At 45.0% G+C, this 22,023-nt stretch overlaps 1 protein-coding gene across 1 annotated transcript; it reads right to left on the reverse strand.

Annotated features, from left to right (window-relative positions):
• Nucleotides 1-11,040: 11,040 nt before the first annotated feature.
• On the reverse strand, nt 11,041-19,840 carry LOC125550709 (la-related protein 6B). Its single transcript, XM_048713777.1, has 10 exons — nt 19,004-19,840; nt 18,447-18,528; nt 17,494-17,588; nt 17,212-17,283; nt 17,025-17,104; nt 16,828-16,924; nt 15,681-15,728; nt 15,530-15,598; nt 12,510-12,647; nt 11,041-11,747 (listed from the first exon to the last, which is right to left on the reverse strand). The coding sequence occupies exons 1-10, from the start codon at nt 19,397-19,399 to the stop codon at nt 11,373-11,375; spliced, it is 1,452 nt and encodes a 483-aa protein (XP_048569734.1). The 5' UTR covers nt 19,400-19,840; the 3' UTR covers nt 11,041-11,372.
• Nucleotides 19,841-22,023: the final 2,183 nt, after the last annotated feature.

Genomic DNA, 22,023 nt, shown 5'->3' on the forward strand with positions numbered 1-22,023 from the left:
GAACAATCTCCAAAGGAAGCTCCCTGAGATCTTCTGTTAACTCCTTTGGCAAACCTCCTGTTACTAAGGTATTGGCATAACTCTTCTGGCTCAAAGCATCTGCTACGACATTGGCCTTGCCTGGGTGATAGTGCAACTTCATATCGTAATCTTTTATAAGCTCCAACCATCTCTTTTGCCTGAGATTCAACTCCTTTTGTGTGAAAATGTACTTCAAACTCTTATGATCTGTGTACACATCACAATGATTTCCCATAAGAAAGTGTCTCCAGGTCTTGAGTGCATGCACTACAGCTGCTAACTCCAAGTCATGTGTGGCATAATTCAACTCATGCGGTCGAAGTTGACGTGAGGCATATGAACCAACTCTTCCATCTTGCATAAGTACACCTCCAAGTCCTAAGCGAGATGCGTCGCAATACACTTGGAAATCCTTGTGTATATCTGGCAGAATCAGCACTGGGGCTGTAGTCAAACATTTCTTCAACTCCTGAAAACTTGCCTCACATTCATCTGTCCATTTGAACTTAGTGTCCTTCTTCAACAACTCCGTCATGGGCTTCGCAATCTTAGAGAATTCTCAATGAATCTCCGATAATATCCTGTGAGTCCCAGAAAACTACGGATCTCTCCAACTGAGGTGGGTGCCAACCACTCAGTGACTAACTTAACCTTGGTGGGGTCTACTGCTATACCTTCTCCTGATATAACATGTCCAAGAAATCCAACTTCCTTCAACCAAAACTCACATTTTCTGAACTTGGCGTATAACTGATGTTCCCTGAGCTTCTCGAGAACTAAACGCAAATGCTCCTTGTGCTCCTCTTCATTCTTCGAGTATACCAGAATATCATCAATAAACACCACAACAAACTTATCCAAGAACTCCATGAATACCTTGTTCATCATACTCATGAAATAGGTAGGGGCGTTAGTCAATCTGTATGACATAACCGTGTACTCATATAGCCCGTACCTTGTGGTGAAGGCTGTCTTAGGTATATCTTGTTCTCGAATCTTCAGCTGGTGGTATCTTGATCGAAGATCGATCTTGGAAAAGACTTTTGCTCCTTGCAGCTGGTCAAACAGATCATTGATCATCGGCAGTGGGCATTTGTTCTTGATTGTTACTTCATTCAATGCCCGATAATCAACAACCATTCTCAGAGACTTATCCTTCTTCTCAACCAGGAGCACCGGGGCTCCCCATGGTGACGAACTTTGTCGAATGTAACCTTTCTCCAATAACTCCTTGATCTGCTTCTTAATCTCCTCCAGATCATTTGCGGGCATCCGGTATGGTCTCTTTGATATTGGTCCGGTGCCTGGCAATAACTCTATCAAAAATGCAATGTCTCGATCTGGGGGCATGCCTGGTAGTACCTCTGGAAATACATCTGGGTAATCCTTCACTACAGGCACTTCTTCCTAAACAACTCCCGTGAGAGAATTTACGTGAGTACTCTTAGGAGTATGCCTGGATACATACTTAATCCTTTTTCCCTCCGGGGTGGTGAGTAGAATTGACCTACTAGCACAATCAATGTTTCCTCCATACTTCGATAACCAATCCATCCCCAGTATCACATCCAATCCTTGGGATTCCAAAATTATTAGGTCTGAGGGGAAAACATGGCTGCCAATGGTTAAAGGTAACCGGTCGCACCATCGGCTGGCCATATACTCTGCACCTGGTGAGATCACTAGCAGGCGTGTCCTAAAGGCTAAGGTGGGTAACTTAAACTTGTCCACAAATCCCCTTGAAATGTATGAATGTGATGCACCAGTATCAAAAAAGAACGAGAGCGGTAAATGACTTAACCAAAAACTTACCGATAACTGCATCTGGCTGCTCTTCAACCTCCTCCACGTTCACGTGGTTCACTTGTCCCCTGTTGAAAGGGTTGGGCTTCTTCCCAGAGCTTCCATTACCATTGCCATTCTTCAACTCTGGACAATCATTGGCGTAGTGTCCAGTATTCCTGCACTTGAAACAGGTAATGTGACTCTGGTCCTTCTTGGCAGGTGTTGCTGGGTTAGAGCGGTTCTGATTGTTGCTCGCTCCATTCCCATTCCCACTCTTTGGGCCACTGTGGTTATGAGAACTTCCTCCATTGTGAGTGTGGCCTCCATGGTTATGGGTATATCCTCCCGAGTTCAGGGTGAAACGGGGCTTCTGCTGAGCTCCAGAATTGTACTTCCCTTGTCCACACTTCCTCTTGCGGCTCTCAATCTGCTGATGCTTCCCTTCAATCATAAGAGACTTATCTACCAACTCCTGGTAGTTGTTAAATGTTGACACCATTAATTGCATGCTCATCTCATCATTCAGCCCTTCCATAAACTTCTCCTACTTCGCGGCATCCGTGGCCACATCATCTGGGGCATAGCGAGATAACTTACTAAACTCGTCCACATACTGAGCTACAGTACGATTCCCCTGGCGTAAGTTGTGAAACTCACGCTTCTTCATGCTCACAGCTCTAGTTGAGACATGGGTTGTGCTGAAAGCTTGCTGAAACTGCTCCCAAGTGACATTGGCTATAGGAAAAGTGGTTGTGTAATTTTCCCACCATGCGGCTGCGGGTCCATCCAATTGATGTGCGGCAAAACGCACCTTCTCAGCATCTGTGCAACCGGCAGTGGTTAACTCCCTTCCAATCCTGCGTAGCCAGTCATCCGCAACTATGGGCTCAGTGCTACTGGAAAACACCGGCGGCTGTAACCTCAGAAAACAGGCTAAGTTGTCAACTGGAGGTGGTGGCGGAGGGTTGTTGTTGTTGTTGTTGCCTTGGTTCTAAACTAACAACTGCATCAAGGCATTCTGCTGCTGGATCAACTGAGTGAGCTCCTATGGGAAGACAAATCCGGGGTCACGTCTCGGAGGCATCTGATTGGTTTAGAGGGAAGAGACTAGAATAGAATGAGGTCTAAGGAGAAAGCACTACCCATATGCACATGAGATAAACACAATCATATCATATCACTCAATCAAGCAAGCAAGGGAATACAATCGATCTAACTATCGTTACAGTGCTCGGACTATTTTATATACATGGGGAAACACTACTGATCATATGGTGGTCTACTAGAAATTTTGATCGGTGGAAGACTCCATGATATCCGCTCCAGCTTCGTCTTCATTGTCATCATCACTACCATCAGGGTCGGAGTCGGTGTCGTCGATGATGATGTAGTCTTCAGAATGCATCTCCTTAGGTTCGTCATCTTCTCCTCCTGGCGCGGGGTCTCCCATGAAAACTCCTAGCTTCCTCGTCAGGTCGTCATTCATCTCCACAAGTATCGTCATTTCCTCCTCATAACCATCGCGTGTAGACTTGAGTTCCTCTTCTAGCTCTGTGATCCTGGTCATCGCCTTCTTCAAATCTATCATGCTTGCGCACATCTGGTTCTCCTGGCGACAAATGTGACGGTTTAACTCCTGGATGAATGTTGCAATGGACCTGTCCTTCCTGGTGCTGATCATCTCCCATTGCTCATCTCGGCGCCCACATATCTGGTAGATAGTGTCCTTAAGCTCCTTGTGATAAACTTCGCCGATGCGTCCCATGGCGATGTGGGCTGCCATGCTCTTTCCTAGACTCCAGGTTGGTGCATCAAAGGAAAAATCTATGGACTCAGTGACTGACGTGAATGTCCTTCCTGGAACTTGAACTCGAATCATCCAACGCTCCTATTCTGGTAAAGTGGCGGTGTAGGTCCCGGTGAAGCTTGGTATTCCGATGTTCAGATACCTAGTGACTTCCTTCAAGTGTCGTCCAAAAGGGGTGTCTTCATTCGGCTGTGTAAACTTGTTCCTTGAGTCCGCCATCATAAAGAGTAGAAAACAGAGAGGAGTCTGAAATGAGTAGAGAAGAGTGATATATGGCTCATCTTAGTGGTCGTGTCCTACATTCAGCATGTGCTCTGATACCATCTTGTAGTAACCCGACCTCAGACGGTCAAGTCTCTGTGCTTCAGTGTCATCCCTGGATCGGTAATGCTGACACACACAGTACTCGAAGGATTTATAATAGAGTAGCAATCACACACTTATTACATCGAATGTCTCAAAAGAGAACTTATTACAATAAATATGGCTTAAGGCCATCTAAATAAGATAACAACGGAAGACTTGGAATATAAAGTGAGTCCATCAACTCCAACGGCATAGCTGAGTGCACGACAACCGACCTATGGCACCTTACTCGTCGTTTGAAAAGTCTGCAACATGATACGTTGCAGCCCAAAAACGGGTCAACACATGGAATATGCTGGCATAGTAACACAGTAGAGCAAAGAACAGATAAATGCTATCACTACATGCATATATGGCTGGTGGAGGCTCTATGGTTACAATGTTTTTGCGAAAAGCCAATTTTTCCCTACAACAAAGGAATATATTTTATTTAACTATCATGGTAGTTGAAACAACATTGAGAATGGTACCCCCATCTCAATCCCAATTAAAAGTAATTATCAACCCAACAAATTAATTTAAAGTGATGAGATCCATATGATAATCCAAAAACCAGATACTCAAGATGTCCATAACCGGGGACACGGCTAACCATGATTAGTTTGTACACTATGCAGAGTTTTGCGCACTTTTCCCCACAAGACTCGATCTCCTCCGTTGGATTTCTTGCACTAAATGGTGTTTAAGAAACGGATGACTGAGACACAGTCTTTCAGAAGCATTAACTCTAACCCCGGGTAGACCGTACCAACCTACATCCCCTACATCTGCTAGTCTACCACTAGAAGAGGTCATGCAACTTACTCCACTATGCTAGAGCCCATAATAGCTTGTGGCTGCACACGGAAGTTTCAAGCATGAATAATCTCATGATCCCTTTGAGCCTGGGTGGCGGACCATAGGAGGATCGCACGGTATAACCCCGGGATCTCCTAGGACAACACTGGTATAACCCCAGGTGCCCACAAGCAATCCACCCAGATGTGTATTAAAATTGCCACCTTAAGTTGAACCATTAATTAACAAACTCACATCTGTCATGGATACTCTCAAACCCAAACCACGTCTACGAGCATAGCTTGGCAATATAAGCATAACGTAGTAGTAACTCCCAAGGGTTTGATAATAAACAGGTAATAGGTTCTACCTCATCTGCTACTTCCCAAAACCCACATGGTAAAACACATCCTAATGCAATGTTTGAGGATTGAAACTAATGCATAAAAACTAGGTATGAAAGAGTGTGATCAATGTGTTACTTGCCTTGCTGACGATCTGCAAATCCTAAAGACTCGTAGTAGCACGCTTCGCACTCCGAGTATTCTATCGCAAACAAACAATATCATACATAAGCAATCAAGCAAAGAAGCACGGGTAAAACTCAAATAAGAAGATCTAACCAGAAAGTGCAACTAAAGAACTCCGGTTTGCAAAAAGAATCAAATCAAACGGAGCAATGAAACTGAAACTACAAAAGAAACAAGATCCGATTACTAATCTGGACTAAAGTCAAATTTTTAGAGTACCAAAATCTTGTTCAAGTTGGTTAAACGGAAAGAGAGCTTCGAGATGAAGATATGGGCGCTTGTTTCACCCGATTTGGATAAATGAGCGAAAAGATAAACTAAAATGAAGATTAGGGCAGGAATCACGATCAAAAATAATCGTGGAAAAACCCTGGAAAAAAACCGAGACGAACAGGCTAACGAAGGAACGTTCATTGTCTGCGGCTAACTGACGAACAGCGTTCGTTAAAACGAACGTCCGCTATTTAACTAAACCGAGGAAAAACCCAACAAAAATGATCTAAATAAAAAACCGAGATCTAGGGTTTCGAAAAAAACGGCGGTTTTTCCTGAGAAAAACCGGACGGCGGCGGGGTCGGCGGCGGCGGGGCGGCGACGGCGGACGGCGACGGCGCGAGGCGGCGAAGGCTCGCGGCGGTGGCTGGCGCTGGGATCGAGGCGGCGGCGCTAGGGTTAGGCGGGCGCGACGCTGCGCGACTTGGGCCTCGGGGCGGCCGGCTCGGGCGGGCTTTAAAGGCCTTCGGGCGCAGTGTCCTGGACAGACACGGCCCGTTAGGTCGGTGACTTTTTTTTAAATAAATCCTGACTCGAAAAAACAAATAAAAGAAATACTAAACTGAGTCCAAAAATCCTGAAATAAATTTTCACGGTCCTTTAATAATATTGCGGACAAAGTGAACATTTATTTGGGCCTCTAATGCAATTTTGAAAAACGCATATTTTTTCTAATTCAAATAAAATAGCAACAAAAACCCAAATAAAATTACTTATTTGATTTTAATATTTTTTTTCTCTGATATTTCATTTATTTTGGGGAAGTCATATTATCTCCTCTCATATATTTTAATTAGAAATATTACGGAGGGGAAAATAATTAAAATCAAAATGATCCTTGTTTTGATATTTGATAAAATTAAAATATGAAAAACATGAAATCCCCAACTCTCTCCGTGGGTCCTTGAGTTGCTTAGAATTTCGAGTACCACAAAGAAAAATGCAGAAAAATATGATATGCATGAATGATCTATGTATAACATTCCAAATTGAAAATTTGAGATGTTACAGGTGCATACTTAGGGTGAACACTTATACCTTGAAATTTAGTGAGAGAACATATTATAATGCTACCGTTATACTAAGCAAAATAAGATGCATAAAGGATAAACATCACATGCAATCAATATAAGTGATATGATATGGCCATCATCATCTGGTGCCTTCGATCTCCATCTCCAAAGCACCGTCATGATCAGCATTGTCACCGGCTTGAAACCTTGATCTTCATCGAAACATCGTTGTCGTCTCGGCAACTATTGCTTCTACGACTATCGCTACCGCTCAGTGATAAAGTAAAGCAATTACATGGCGATTGCATTTCATACAATAAAGCGACAACCATATGGCTCCTGCCAGTTGCCGATAACTGTTACAAAACATGATCATCGCATACAACAAACTATATATCATCACGTCTTGACCATATCACATCACAACAAGCCCTGCAAAAACAAGTTAGATGTCCTCTACTTTGTTGTTGCAAGTTTTACGTGGTTGCTATGGGCTTCTAGCAAGAACCGTTCTTACCTACGCATCAAAACCACAACGATTTTTCGTCAAGTATGCTGTTTTAACCTTCAACAAGGACCGGGCGTAGTCAAACTCAATTTAACTAAAACTGGAGAAATAGACACCCACTAGCCACCTGTGTGCGAAGCATGGGGGTAGAACCAATCTCATGAAAGCGGTCATGTAATGTCGGACTGGGCCGCTTCATCCAACAATACCGCCGAATCAAAGTATGACATGCTGGTAAGCAGTATGACTATTATCGCCCACAACTCTTTGTGTTCTACTCGTGAATATAACATCTACGCATAGACCTGGCTCGGATGCCACTGTTGAGGAACGTAGTATTTCAAAAAAAATCCTACGATCACGCAAGATCTATCTAGGAGAAGCATAGAAACGAGCGGGGAAAGTGTGTCCACATACCCTCGTAGACCTAAAGCGGAAGCGTTTAGTAACGCGGTTGATGTAGTCGAACGTCTTCGCGATCCATCCAATCAAGTACCGAACGCACGGCACCTTCGCGATCTGCACACGTTCAGCTCGGTGACGTCCCTCGTACTCTTGATCCAGCTGAGGCCGGGGGTGAGTTCCATCAGCAGGACGACGTGTTGACGGTGATGATGAAGTTACTGACGCAGGGCTTCGCCTAAGCACTATGACAATATGACTGAGGTGTAAAACTGTGGAGGAGGGCACCGCACACGGCTAAAGATCAACTTGTGTCTACGGGGTGCCCCCCTCCCCCGTATATAAATGAGGGGAGGAGGAGGGCCGGCCACAAGGGGCGCGCCCAAGGGGGGATTCCTACTAGTAGGAGTAGGTTTCCCCCTTTCCTAGTCCAAGTAGGAGAAGAAGGAAGGAGAGGAAGAAGAGAAGGAAAGGGGGGCCAGCCCCCCTAGCCCTTATCCAATTCGGTTTGGGCTAGGGGCGCGCGCCACACCTTGGCCTGCCTACTATCTTCCACCACTAGGCCCACGATGCCCAATAACTTTCCGGGAGGGGCGGGGTTCCGGTAACCCCCGGTACTCCGAAACTTATCCGAAACGACCCGAACCATTCCGGTGTCCGAATGTAGCCTTCCAATATATGAATCTTTATGTCTCGACCATTTCGAGACTCCTCGTCATGTTCGCGATCTCATCTGGGACTCCAAACAACCTTCAGTACATCAAATCACATAAACTCATAATATGAATCGTCATCAAACGTTAAGCGTGCGGACCCTACGGGTTTGAGAACTATGTAGACATGACCGGGACACATCTCCGGTCAATAACCAATAGCGGAACCTGGATGCTCATATTGGCTCCTCCATATTCTACGAAGATCTTTATCGGTCAAACCGCACAAGAACATACGTTGTTCCCTTTATCATCGGTATGTTACTTGCCCGAGATTCGATTGTCGGTATCATTATACCTAGTTCAATCTCGTTACTGGCAAATCTCTTTACTCGTTCCGTAATGCATCATCCCGCAACTAACTCATTAGTCACATTGCTTGCAAGACTTATAGTGATGTGCATTACCAAGAGGGCCCAGAGATACTTCTCCGACAATCAGAGTGACAAATCCTAATCTCGATCTATGCCAACTCAACAAACACCATCGGAAACACCTGTAGAGCATCTTCATAATCACCCAGTTACGTTGTGACGTTTGATAGCACACGAAGTGTTCCTCCGGTATTCGGGAGTTGCATAATCTCATAGTCATAGGAACATGTATAACTCATGAAGAAAGCAATAGCAATAAACTAAACGATCATAGTGCTAAGCTAACGGATGGGTCTTGTCCATCACATCATTCTCTAATGATGTGATCCCGTTCATCAAATGACAACACATGTCTATGGCTAGAAAACTTAACCATCTTTGATTAACGAGCTAGTCTAGTAGAGGCATACTAGGGACACTATACTTGTCTATATATTCACACATGTACTAAGTTTCCGGTTAATACAATTCTAGCATGAATAATAAACATTTATCATGATATAAAGAAATATAAATAACAACTTTATTATTGCCTCTAGGGCATATTTCCTTCAGAATGTTGATGTTTTTCTCCATAAAATTGGTCAACCTATATGAAGTTTGACTTCAGACAAATCTCATATGTGGAGTAAAAAGGACCAAAGAGAGTATCAATGATGTACTCCATTCACCGCATCACCAACAATTTGAAAATAACTTTAATTACAATTAATCTTGCAAATAACATTCATTGTATTAATTACATTTAATTTCATAATGGCGAGGTATCAACTCACACAAGTACCATGAAGCAAGTCATATTTTGGGCGAGAAAATTTCTTATATATTTATTCATAATGCCATGGCAGTAAAAGAACACAGAAACAATAAAAATACATTCATATCCGTAGACCATCTAAACTTTGTTGATATCCGTATTAATTACATGCAATAGAAAAATGTATTCATATCCGTATTAATTACATGACCGTTTATATGTTTATGTGCATCGTTGCATGCAATAGAAAAATAAGTTGCTCATGAAAAGGTAAAAATGCACCGCTTCTAATCCTATCGAAAGTAAAACGATAACGTTACCTGGTGAACAGTCGCCAGGAACACCCGTCCAGCAGCCCTTCTAGATGCCACACGATCAAGATCTGATGGTGGAAGTTTCTAGATGAAAAATGCACTAAAATAAACAAAATGTCTGCCTTTTTGTAAAACTACCATCTCCAGGAACACTAAAACTGCCATCTAGGTGGTTCGCAAATGCCACCCCTAGCTGGCGGACGGTCGCCAGCTAGAGGGGTCCAAGTAAAATTGGTTTGTTTCGTTCTGATTACAATGAGGCAAGGCGCAACTCCGCTCGATGCCACACCAGCTGGTTGTAAGTTGCCTAAAAATAGTTTTTGGGTTGGTCGATTTTGAAAGGACGGAAGAACCCGGTGAAGGGAAGGAAGAAGCAGTCGACGACTCGCCGGAGAAGCCCTCTGGTCTATATCTTAGGGTGGTAAGCGACCCCATTATCTATCTTAGTGCCTAAAAATAGTTTTTGGGTTGGTCGATTTTGAAAGGACGGAAGAACCCGGTGAAGGGAAGGAAGAAGCAGTCGACGACTCGCCGGAGAAGCCCTCTGGTCTATATCTTAGGGTGGTAAGCGACCCCATTATCTATCTTAGTGCCTAAAAATAGTTTTTGGGTTGGTCGATTTTGAAAGGACGGAAGAACCCGGTGAAGGGAAGGAAGAAGCAGTCGACGACTCGCCGGAGAAGCCCTCTGGTCTATATCTTAGGGTGGTAAGCGACCCCATTATCTATCTTAGGGGTGTTGGCGGTGGGGTGCAGGTTCGTCGGAAAAAATGGTTCATGGCTGAGTTAGAGGGATGGTCTGAGGCGATGGGGGCACGGCCGTGGGCGGTGGTTGGGGGGAGGGCGAGGCTGGAGCGGGAGCGCCGCCGCCACAAGCGTCGGCAGCACACAGTTAGTCTGATGATAGATCTGGAGGTCCGAGGTTAAAGAAGGTGAACAATGACTGTTTCAGAGGTTGAAGAAGCTTAATCGCCACCCAATGGCTCATAGCGAATCCGACTTTCCCAAATTGGATTTTCAGTCACATGACCGCTCCATGCTAGCTCGTCGCACGCTAGTGAAGCCCTTAAGTAGAAGTTCCAAATGGATTGTACAATTATTTGTTAGAATTGTGATCAAGGAAATATTTTATATCTCCTCTCTTTGCTACACTACTGAATCAAACTGATGAATAGTGTCTCCCCAAAGAAAAATCGTGTGTTTCTCATCCCTTTTTCTATCATAACGAATGAAAACTTTATGCAGGCTTGTTATTGCCAATTCGCCATCATGAGCTTTGACATTAGAATAGAAACTTGCCAATCTTCAACAGGACATACATAAATCAGGCGTCATTTTATGGTTTACTTGGACCCCATGAATCTCACTCAGCTGAGCGACGGAGTATAAAAGCGCACTACATAAAACATCAGCATCTTTTATCATGTTCCTTTTATTTTCTTTACCTTTTCTGTGCCCAAAAGAGCTTTTACTGCTACAATCTTACAGTCAAAGAGGCAAAAAGGAGCAAAAAAAATAGGAGTTACAAAATGGTGGCCATAATCACTCCGAAACCACTGCGCTACCGGTTTTAAAGTACACACAGCACACGCAAAACCATATTATGGTCTGTAAATCAGAAAGCACACTCCAAAAGACAAGACTTCTAAAATACAGTCTCTCGCCATCTCTCTATCAACATGGCAATCAGCAGCACAAGCTGTGTCTCGTCTCTCCTGTGGCACGAATCAAGTTCAAGGTTCACTAGTCGATATGCTGGGCGACGATGTTTGCGGCATTCCTCTGCCCATTGAGAACCCACGGGTGCCGTCTGGCATACGCGGCCCTGGAAGCTGTTTGTTCGCTCCTGCGGGAGGCGATGACTGTGTCTGCTGTTGCTCGGCCTTCACTGGGTGGCTGGAAGGCGGGGTTCCGACAGGATGGGCGCCACTCCGGTTGTTGTTACCTTGATTGTTGCTGTTTTGGTGGTGGTGCTGCTGCTGCGGATGGTTGTTATGGTGGTATTGATTGTTGTTATGGTTGTTATGGTAGCCACGCCCTCTGCCTCTACCTCCACGCCCTCGGCCTCTGCCACGCCCACGGCCTGCATCTCCAGTGCTCTCCTCGGACTGTACAAAATCAATTGCTTTCAGATCTATGGGGAAAAGTCCCTTCAAACAAGCTTGGAGGTACATAAACAGACACAATCAATTGAATCTCAAAACATTCAGATGACAACTCAAATAAAAACAGGTAACCTTGAAGCGATGTACTGTTGAAACTACAGGGCAAGTACCAAGTTGAAATATTCTTCTGGTATTAGCTGGTTGACAGCAAACACACACACACTGCTCTTCCAAATTGGGCCTATATTTGGACAAATGGTTGCAATGGTACTTTTTAAATTCTTTCTATGGTGTGTTCAATAATGTTGGCAAAGGTGCACTCTGGTCAGGCTGGGGATTAATTAGCTTATAAAGTAAGAGAATGGTAGGAAAGAAAAAGTTTGAGTCAAGGTGGGAAATCCCTCCTTTAACTGTCCATTAGCTAGATAGAGATGAGACCTCTCTGCAGAAAACACCCCAGCGGAATACGCTCTGAGGCGGACTCAAACGCAGGTGGGGGAGACCACCACCGTGGGCTCAAGCCACTGAGCTACTGCTCAGTTCTCAGAGAATGGTAGAAACGAGGGAACATATTATCAATGGTCTTAATGTCTTGTGAAGGAGAAAGAACAGTTAAGTGTGGTGCTTACCCAATAATATGCTGAATAGAGACAGAAGATAATGAGGCGAATCAAGATAAAATATCATTAAATCTCATGCTCACCTTTACTAAACAAGACTGAAAAAAAAAACTGTATGTTCCGAAACGGCAGAAGGAATACTTACAACATGCTCTCCTATTGCATCTGATGGTTGAGATGTTTCTTCTGAATGTTTATCATTTGGTTGATCAGAAGTGGAAACATCCTCCTCACCATGTACATCAGTTTCATGCCCACCCTTCTTACCTTTGCCTCCCTTAGCCTATAACACAAAACACATTATAATGTTTTAGGAAACAGTTTTTTTATGCAACATGCAAACAAACAAAACAAAGGATTGTTGGCATATATTGAGCAAAGTTAAAAGAAAAGCACTATGCCTTAATTGTGCACTTTACCACCGCCTTGCGCTTGTCTGACCAAAGCGCAATTAAGCACTGAGCGTTTTGCCATCGCCTAGAGCCTAGGGGCACTTAAGGGGGGCACCCCGTTTTTAACTAGGGAAAACTTTGTTTTTGCCAGTTTTTGCTTTTAACTATGATATTAAGCTACTTCTAGAATACACAAACAAATTTTAAAAGCACTGTATCATATTTTAAGCTGCTATTGATGTAATCTTCAAATGATATATCAAATTTATGATTCTTCCTAATAGGTCAGAAGTGAAATAGACGGGTCACTGTTTGAAGTTTGAACATACTGTAGGGTGAAGGTTTGATTAAACAGGGAGGCGGACTACTTATGTTAAAAGAGGCCTTGCTAACAGCAAAAGGTTCATGATTTTTTTTTAGAACAAGGTTCATGATTTTTTATCCCAATGCATGTCAAATATCCATCTTTGTAAGTTACAGTTTCTAAAAGGCAAATGCTTTTTATTTTCATATTAAGTTATTAACAAGCTAAACTTACACATGTTAGAACACATCAATCTTCTAGAGTATATTAGTCGTAATTTCCTTGGAGGTGCATCCAACAAAGATGGAGAAATTTTGTGGTGGTAACTCATATGGACACAAATTATACCAAGTAAAAGTATAAAACATAGGGACGTGGAGTATCTACACCCGAGCTCAAATGAGCTCAGGTGAACAGTAAAATCAAAAAACATTTTAAAAATGTTCAAAAAATTCTGAATTTTTTTTGTGACAAGCTTTGACAAATGTTCTAACTGCTTGCAAAATTTCATCTTCAGATCACATTTGTGGAAGGCGTGACAAAAAAACAAAATCGATGCTCTGAAAATGCTACTTTCAAAGCATTTCGGAGCACTGATTTTGTTTTTTTTTGCCACGCCTTGTACGAATGTGATATGAAGATGAAATTTTGCAAGCAGTTAGAATATTTGTCAATGTTTACCACAAAAAAATTCAGAATTTTTGAGCATTTTTAAAATATTTTTTGATTTTACTGTTCACCCGAGCTCATTTGAGCTCGGGCTGAGAAAGGACTTTCCGAAAACATAGTTGCAACTTCAAGTAACGACAATCTTCAAAAGGCATGCCAAGCCAAAAAAAGATTGGCAATGCTAGTATTAATTCTTGCGTAACGGTTAAAGCCTAACACATCCTCGATTTCACATCCATAACCTCAGAGGAGACTCAAATGCGGGTTTTTTAACAGTAGAAAACCATATGATGGTGCAGTTTGGCTTGAATACAGCCACAATTTAGTGCCAGCTGGTTTGAAACACAAACCATGCATGAACATCACCTACTATACTTCCAATTTCGTTCCTTGATCAAGTGGTGCTGGATGCCATTATGAAGTGAAGTAAATGCAACTAATGGTACTTTCATTATGGCAGACTTCAAATTGATATGCCCGGAGGATTCAAAATGGATAGTGTTGAGCCACTACAGTATTTCCTTCCAAGGGAATTGCAACATTCTTTTCTCAGAGCAAAAATCTGGAATGCATAGTTCTTATAGGGGGGCAAGTGGTATTCCCATATACTTTACATATTCAATTACTGCCAATTAACATCCAATCGAACAAGATGTTATTTTTGAGCGAACTAGGGCATGAGTAAATCAGTCTATAAGGACATGTCTCAAACAAAAGATGCTCGAATAAAGAATTTTGTGTAGTGTAGAAAGTCACCGAAACTGGGTGGAGGGGTGTAACAATAAGCATGACCGAAAATTCCATCACGTGAACAGTTGAAACCATCTCCATGAGTCAACTATATATGATTACTACCTCCGTCCGGGTTTATTAGTCCTCCTTGTATTTTGGGTTAAACTTTGACCTTTGATTCACTAACAAAAAAATGTTATGTACCACAAAAATAGTATCATCGGAAACCTCTTTCGAATATGAATCCACAATATAAGTTTTGTGACATACAACGTATATTTTGTTAGTCAAATCTATAGTCAAAATTAGGCACAAAATACAAAGGGAACCAATAAACCCGGACGGAGGTAGTATATGCCAAACATGCTTACTGCAGAAGCTTATGCCTACCATTATGGAGTCCAGGTGACGCAACATGAATTATAAGCTTGTCGCTATTGAGACAGATTGCTAGGCTTTGGAGTTGCTGAGGAGAACAAGTGAGAATCATAAGGCAAGCATTTTGCCGATTCTCAAACAAATCCAACAGCTTGGCGCAGGTGGTGGTAGTGGGTAGTTATTTTGACATTGTTTTTGTAAGCCAGGGGCGGGGAGGATGTGGAAGTTCAGCCCTTGCCAAATTTGTTGTGTTGTTCACAACCAGACAGTGTCTGGCTGTCCAATGCTCTGAACTTTGTAACCCTTGCATTCGGTATGAATTATGATTGTAATTGCCAATCAATTAATATATATTTTTTTGGCTCCTAAATGAAGAAACGAGTATTTTTAAACACACACTTTGACCTTGGATCCTAGTAAATGAACATACGTAAGGTGAGCTACAAGAACTAAGGAGAAAATATGCATTATTAATGCATCATTCCAAATGTAAACGAAGTCACATTTTGCAAAATGACAGAATTACGAGTATAAGAAATAAAGTTGTACAAATGCTTCATTCTTGTAGCCTCGTCGCAACCCGATGACTTGAGATGTTATGGCAAGTACTTATCATCATGGGGTTTTGCTTAAGCAGTTAAGCACCAAAACTATCTCATGTCCAACTGATTAAACCCAATGGATGATTACCATGCAAGAATTCAACAACCGAACTCTAAGCCCGCTTCTCCAGTTCCTCTCATCATTAAGCACCACAATCTGTATTGGATGAAGTGATGTCATTGGTAATACGGGCAAGCAAGTAATTATGCTATTAAAGAGGTTATGTGAAGATAAATACCGCTTTTTCAGCATCCTCAATAGTCTCATACTCAACAAAAGCATGCAGCTGCCATCAGGGAAAAACTATTAGCTTGACATGCATCAATCAGCAAAAGGTGCACTAACACACATCAAGGCAATGGTGAAAACAAACACTATTATAATAACAGTTTAGCTGCAGAAATGCAATCATTCATTTAAACCAAGCTGCATATCATAAATTTTTTGGTCAATCTGTTTAGGCATCTGAAGCCATACTGCATAACAGAGAGAGGATGTGTGCGACCATCTGGTGGGGGAGGCAATGTACATGTATTAAGGGCCAGTTCTTTTTGTGGCTTGTTTGAGCTTCTAGAATAAGCTGCCCCCTAGCCAGCTTATTTTAGAAGCCCAACCAAAAATATTCTTTTAGAAGCCTACTGGTCAAGTCTTAATTAGTAGGCCTCATAAAAATGGTTGGGCTTCTAGAATAAGCTGGGTAGGGGGGGAGCTTATTCCAGCTTATTCTAGAAGCCAGCAAAAGAACTGGCCCTAACTCTTCTATCTTATTGTATCATTGGTAATGAGAAAATGGCACATGGCATTAAAACCTTTTATGGGGACGTGGTGGCCTCTTCTAAAGTACTCCAGTTGATCTTAAAATCTCAATTTTAATTGGATTATTTTATTGTATGGAGAGAGGCCACTTAACAGGCCTAGTCAGCAACCCTGCCCCCCCCCCCCCCCCCCCCCCTCCGTTTTTATTTTTTTCTCATCCCTGATTTTTTCCACTGGTTTTCCCCAAAAACCACATCAACAGCCCCACCTATTATTGGCTTACCAAATAAAATTCTGTTCTCTTTATAAAATCTTCTATTTTTACACAATCGCACTGATATGGTACATAACTCACAGGCTAACCCACTAGAATAATTGTGCCCCTGTTGCAACTCGCGGGCAATTATCTAGTCTAATAATACCATGTAAATAATGCATCCACACATATCCACCCCTACTTCACATCAAATGAACATACGTTGTACTGAAGTTAGTCCATTCAGGTTGTCCAAGGATACAGGGTTCAGGGAAGATTCAATTGACCAAAAATAGTTACCCATGCAACCATCACAAAACAACTGCCATTAAGAATATGGTATTTGAGTGTTATAAACAGGAATAATAATTACCTTGTTGGCAAAAAGCATATCTAGTTTAGCAGATCTATTAGTAACTGGACCACTGCCATTTGGGGTCTGAGGATAGCATGTTCTGATTGTCTTTACACTGCAACATGGAAACAAGAATCAGCAGAGAAACATGTATCAGTTTTCTCAAGACAGGAAGAGAATAGCTGCACTTTTTTCTGATCTACAATAATTATTACCTGCCAACAGATGAGAAAATCTTCATAAGGTTCTGGTAACAATGATCATCTGGAAGATTTTCTGCAACAACAATTCGGGCCTACAAGACACAGCAAGTCTTCCTTGTTACAGTCCAGCTATTTTATCCATAAAAGGAAACTAAAGCATATGGTTGTTGCATGTAATGTATAAAGACCTCATAATTACCTGTAGTTCCTCTAAATCTGATTCTGTAAATGGCTGTACACGCTTTACTCTGTTTCCATCTTCACTAACCACCTGCATGTATAACCAAACAATCATAAATGTAACTGCAGTCATAAGTAACATGCAGGGGAATGACAAGCTAGCAGTAGTAGATGTGCTGCGGTTGGTCATATTCTTATGACTTATGAAGTACCCTGTTGACGAATGAAATAATTTCAAAAATAATAAAAGTCCGTTCTGAGATCTGGCCACATTATACAACAGGATTATCATTGAACTTACAAGCTTTGATGAAGTTCGAAGAGCTGAAGCAAGCATGGAACTACTTTGCACCAGAGCCTTAATTTTCTTAAAGGAAGCAACAACTGACATCGGTACTGCATTAAGGAAGAATGTAAATCAGATGCCAATTTATATTTGTTTGTCCAAGTATCAAAGGTGGTAATTTTTCTCTATAATAGACAGAACTTGATTTCCCGTTCTTTATCAAAATAAAGTAAACAAAACTAGCATATGGAAGTCACACACTCACAGTTGAAAGATTTTCATATGAGAGAACTCGGTCAAATATAGGTACTCCATTCGATCCATATTACGTGTCGCTGCTTTAGCACAACTTTATAGCGACAAGTAATATGGATCGGAGGGAGTAACTATTTTCTGATCAGTATGGCAACCATTGTCCTGTTAATAACTGAGGTAGTAGAAGATAATAATACATGATAAGATTAAAAATTATTTATCTTGATTTGTCAATTGGTATTGGACAAATCATAGTCCAATCCTTTGAACCAATTTTAGAATAGAATGGATCGATGCAATCCTAATTCCTAATTAGGTCAAAGACAGTCCAAGAGAAATTCTATCCAAAGTAACATAATATACTGCAAAAAGAAAAGCACGATCTATATTATGTTAAGTACGATGCTATCTTCATTTCAAAGAAAGAAGTATCTTCTAGGAAAGTAACGAAACAGTAACATGCATAATATATCCAGTTATTCATTTCTGGAAGCCTCTTTTGAGTCTCACTGTCAGCTGAAAGCTTTAAAGTAGCAAGATCATAAACATGATTTTTTTTTCTATTCATGCAATAGAAAGCTACAAAAATAAAAATAAAAAGTGAATGAATGATGACACCTTCCAGAAACAATCATACAATCAACTTAATCAGTTTAATGAATTTGCATTACATGTCTCAACAAAATAGCTTGAGATGCAAGCATACAACTCACCATATCCTTCAGGATCCTTAGAAATAAACCTCATCAAATGTTCTGTAGTGGCCAGGTTTATATCACTGAAGTAATACTCCACCTGCAAGGTTTATAAATTTATGAAATGAAGAAGTAGAGGAAAAAGCTATTCTTGTAATATAATAAATGAAAAACAACAACATTCTCAGTAAAATATAACGATGTACTCCCACCGTTCCTAAATATAAGTCTTTGTAGAGATTCCACTATGGATTACATACGGAGCAAAATGAATGAATCTACACTCTAAAATGCATCTATATACATCCGTATGTGGTTCATAGTGGAATCTCTACAAAGACTTATATTTAGGAACGGAGGGAGTGCAGAAGATAACGATGTACAGAAGAGTTGGACTGAATTACAGTTTCAAATAAAGACGTACTCACAATATAGACCTATTTAATTGACATGATTGGCTCTATGAAACTTCACGTGTAATTATATGTTACAGCCCCTATAACAATCACTGCTCCTGATCTAATTACACCTATTCGAGATCGAGCAACACAACAAGGAACAAGAGGAGCACCAACCTGCTTGGTGATCTTGTGCAGCACGTCGTCTGTGGTCAGCTCTCTCCCCTGCTGGTGTGCCTGGGCCGGCGGTGGCGGCGGCGGCACCGCTTGCTCGGGCCCCATCTCATGCTCGGGCACGGCAACGAAGCCCGGGCCAGCAGCACCGACCGCCGCGTAAAACTCGAACGGCGGCCGGGGCGGGGGCGGGGGCGGGCCCGCGGCGAAGAAGGACGCGGGCGGCGGCGGGGGCGGCGCGGCGAAGACGTGGATCACGGGCTGCACCGGCGGGGGCGGCGGCGCCGCGACACGCGGCACGAACTCCGGCGCCTGCGCGTTGAGCCGGCTGGCGGAGCTGCTCCGCGAGAGGCCCCCCGGCAGCTCCTCCCCGGCCGCAGCCGGATCCTGCTGCGACATCGGGCGGGGCTAGGGTTTCGGCGCCAGTTAGCAGCAGCAGCAGCGGGAGCAGCCGACGCTGCCGCGGCAACAGGGTAGTTGTGGGACTAGTAGCGGCAGGGGGGCACTGGCGCTAGGCGGGTGGCTGGTTAGGGTTTGGGCACGGCGGGCGCGGCGGAGAAGGGGAGTTCTCGGAGGTCGCGGGCGCCGGCGAGGTCGGATATTTATGGGGCGCGACACGCGGAGGCTTCCACGGGGGATCGGCGCCGCGGCCACGCTCCGCCTCCGATCGGAGAGGGAGGTGACTGGCGTGGAGGGCGGGTGGACCGGGCGTATGGTCTGGTGGGTGAGCCGACGCAGGGCGCGGCGTCCGTTTGGGTGTTGGTGTGTGGGCCGGGCGTAGGGAGGGGAGGGGCGAGCAGGGCGTGGGGCCGGGGGGGCAAGCGAGGATTGGATCGAGGCGGACCGCACCCCGTTGGGTGTCGTGTCCGTATGATTCCTCGTGCGCGAGCAAATCGGGTGCGGCCTGCTTGTGTAGGCGCGTGTGCGGGCAGGAGTAGCCTACTCGTGGAAAACGGCTTTCTATTGGCGTATGATGGACCGAGACTGCTACTTTTGCTAGGCAACGGCTGTGACCATGACACATGGCGGCACTCAGACCAACTCCATCGCGCGACCCTATTCTGTTCGACCCCGTCCGTTTAAGGTAAAAGGGACAAAGAAGGCGGCCCAGCGCGCGATGGCCCGGACCTGTCTTGTCCGTTTTGTGTCTGGGCCGACCCATTTCGAGCACAAAATTGCGCCGGGTTTGGGTCGTGGCGGACACCAAACGGACGCGCGCTCGTCCGCGTCGGGGCCGCGTGGCAGGCGGCCACCCACCTCCCATCCAGCCACATCAATGCGCACGAGCGAGCGGCCCCACCTGTCATCCGCACGTCGAGCGGTCGCCGTCCTTCTTTAAGTGGGAAGCGTGGACGGGTCGTCGTCCACAGTGCCCCACGCCACCCAGCGTCCTCCTCGAACCCCGACAGCGCAGAAACCCTAGCCCGACTCCTCCTCGAGCTCGCCGGCCGCCCACCTCGCCATGGGCTTCTGGAACGGTAAGGGCAAGCACGACCGCGAGGCCGGCTCCTCCTCGGGGCGCCGCCGCGGCTCCGTGAAGAAGGAGGAGCCCGCGTCTCCGCCGCGCTCCTCCCGTCGGGCCCCCGCGCCACCGCCGCACTCCTCCCGTCGAGCCCCAGCGCCGGCCCCCTTCATCATTGCCCCTAGGCCCTCCGGCGAGCGCGACCGGCAGTACATCTGCGCGGACGTGTGCCGGAGGTACTGGGAGACGAGGACGCCGGTCCCGTGGAGCGACGCCCACCTCCCCAACGGGTGTCACCTCTCCGCGGACCGGGTCCCCATTCCGCCAGTGCCGGCGACCGGCCGTGCACGGCGCGATGAGATCAACCGCCGCCGCCACCTCCTCCCCGACGACCTGTACTACGACCACAGGTATGCCCCCGACTCGCCGCTCTGGGACACATGGCTCCAGGACGAGCACGACGTGCGGCGCGCGTCCTACTTCGCCGGCACCGTGTCGGGGCCGCGGAGGCCACGTGCAGAGCCGCGCGGCGTACGCGGGTGCATGGCCTGACACCCACGTCGTCGCCTTCCCCGTCTCCGTCGCCCCCTCCCTCTCCTCGCATGACAGCGGAGGAGGAGGCCCGTCTCCTGCAGCGTGTCATGGACGACTCCATGAACATGCATGACGAGCGGCAGTGGGACGGCCTGGAGGAGGCCATGGCCCTCTCTGCCGCCGGGGACGTCGCCTTCCCGGAGCTGCAGCTGGCGGCCGTCACGGCGGCCGCCAAGGAAGAGCCGATGGAGGAGGACTCGCCCGCGTTCGAGAAGCTCCTGGGCCAGGAGTGGGGCTGGTCGTGCACTGCGCTGGAGATGGCCGCCGACCTGGGCGTGAACTGGTGCCCCACTCCGGAGCAGGAGGCGTCTCCGCGGGAGGAGGTGGTGCAGGCATCTTCAGCCGTCCAGCCCGCCCTCGTCCACCACGCACTGCCGGCCCACCTCTGGACGCCGCCGGAGTACGTCGACCTCGTCAGCGACGACGACGACACCGGCGGCCAGTGAAGACGGCGACGGCCACGGCACCGACGGGCGTGGCAGGAGCGCGCGGGAGGAGTTTTTTTTATTTTCTTATTATGTTAATTATGAATCTGGGCCTTTTAAGTGGCCGTTGAAACTGGGCCGTTTTGTGGCCAACCTATATATATGTTTTATGTTTTTTTAAATGCGTTTATTTGCTTTTTTAGTTATTTAATTATTATTTTTAATCTCGTCCACCCCGGACACGATTTGGGGTGCGGCCGCGCGGTGGGCGCACGCACGACCCAATGGACACAGCCGGACACGGGCGTACCCATCGGCGCCCCAAAGGGACAGATTCGGCCCAATCCGGACGTCCGTTTGGGTTCGCGTGGTGGAGTTGGCCTCAATCAGGCTACTCGTAACAGGATTATTTTAAATTAAAAAATAGTAGTACTCCCTCCGTTTTTATTTACTCCTCATATTAGTTTTGATCAAAGTCAAGCTTTACAAAGTTTTACAAAGTTTATAGACAAAAATATTAACATATATACAATAACAAATCA

The sequence above is a fragment of the Triticum urartu genome, chromosome 4, assembly GCF_003073215.2.
Source record: "Triticum urartu cultivar G1812 chromosome 4, Tu2.1, whole genome shotgun sequence".
Lineage (NCBI taxonomy): Eukaryota > Viridiplantae > Streptophyta > Magnoliopsida > Poales > Poaceae > Triticum > Triticum urartu.

Bases quoted from the DNA above. Each gene is read 5' to 3' on its own strand.
- LOC125550709 (XM_048713777.1), bottom strand. From the start codon at position 19,399: ATGTCGCAGCAGGATCCGGCTGCGGCCGGGGAGGAGCTGCCGGGGGGC. The intron at 17,105-17,211 runs GTAATTATGAGG...TGTGTCTTGTAG, and splicing joins CAGATTTAGAGGAACTACAG to GCCCGAATTGTTGTTGCAGA. The intron at 12,648-15,529 runs GTAATCATCCAT...TTTGTGTTATAG, and splicing joins GGTTGTTGAATTCTTGCATG to GCTAAGGGAGGCAAAGGTAA.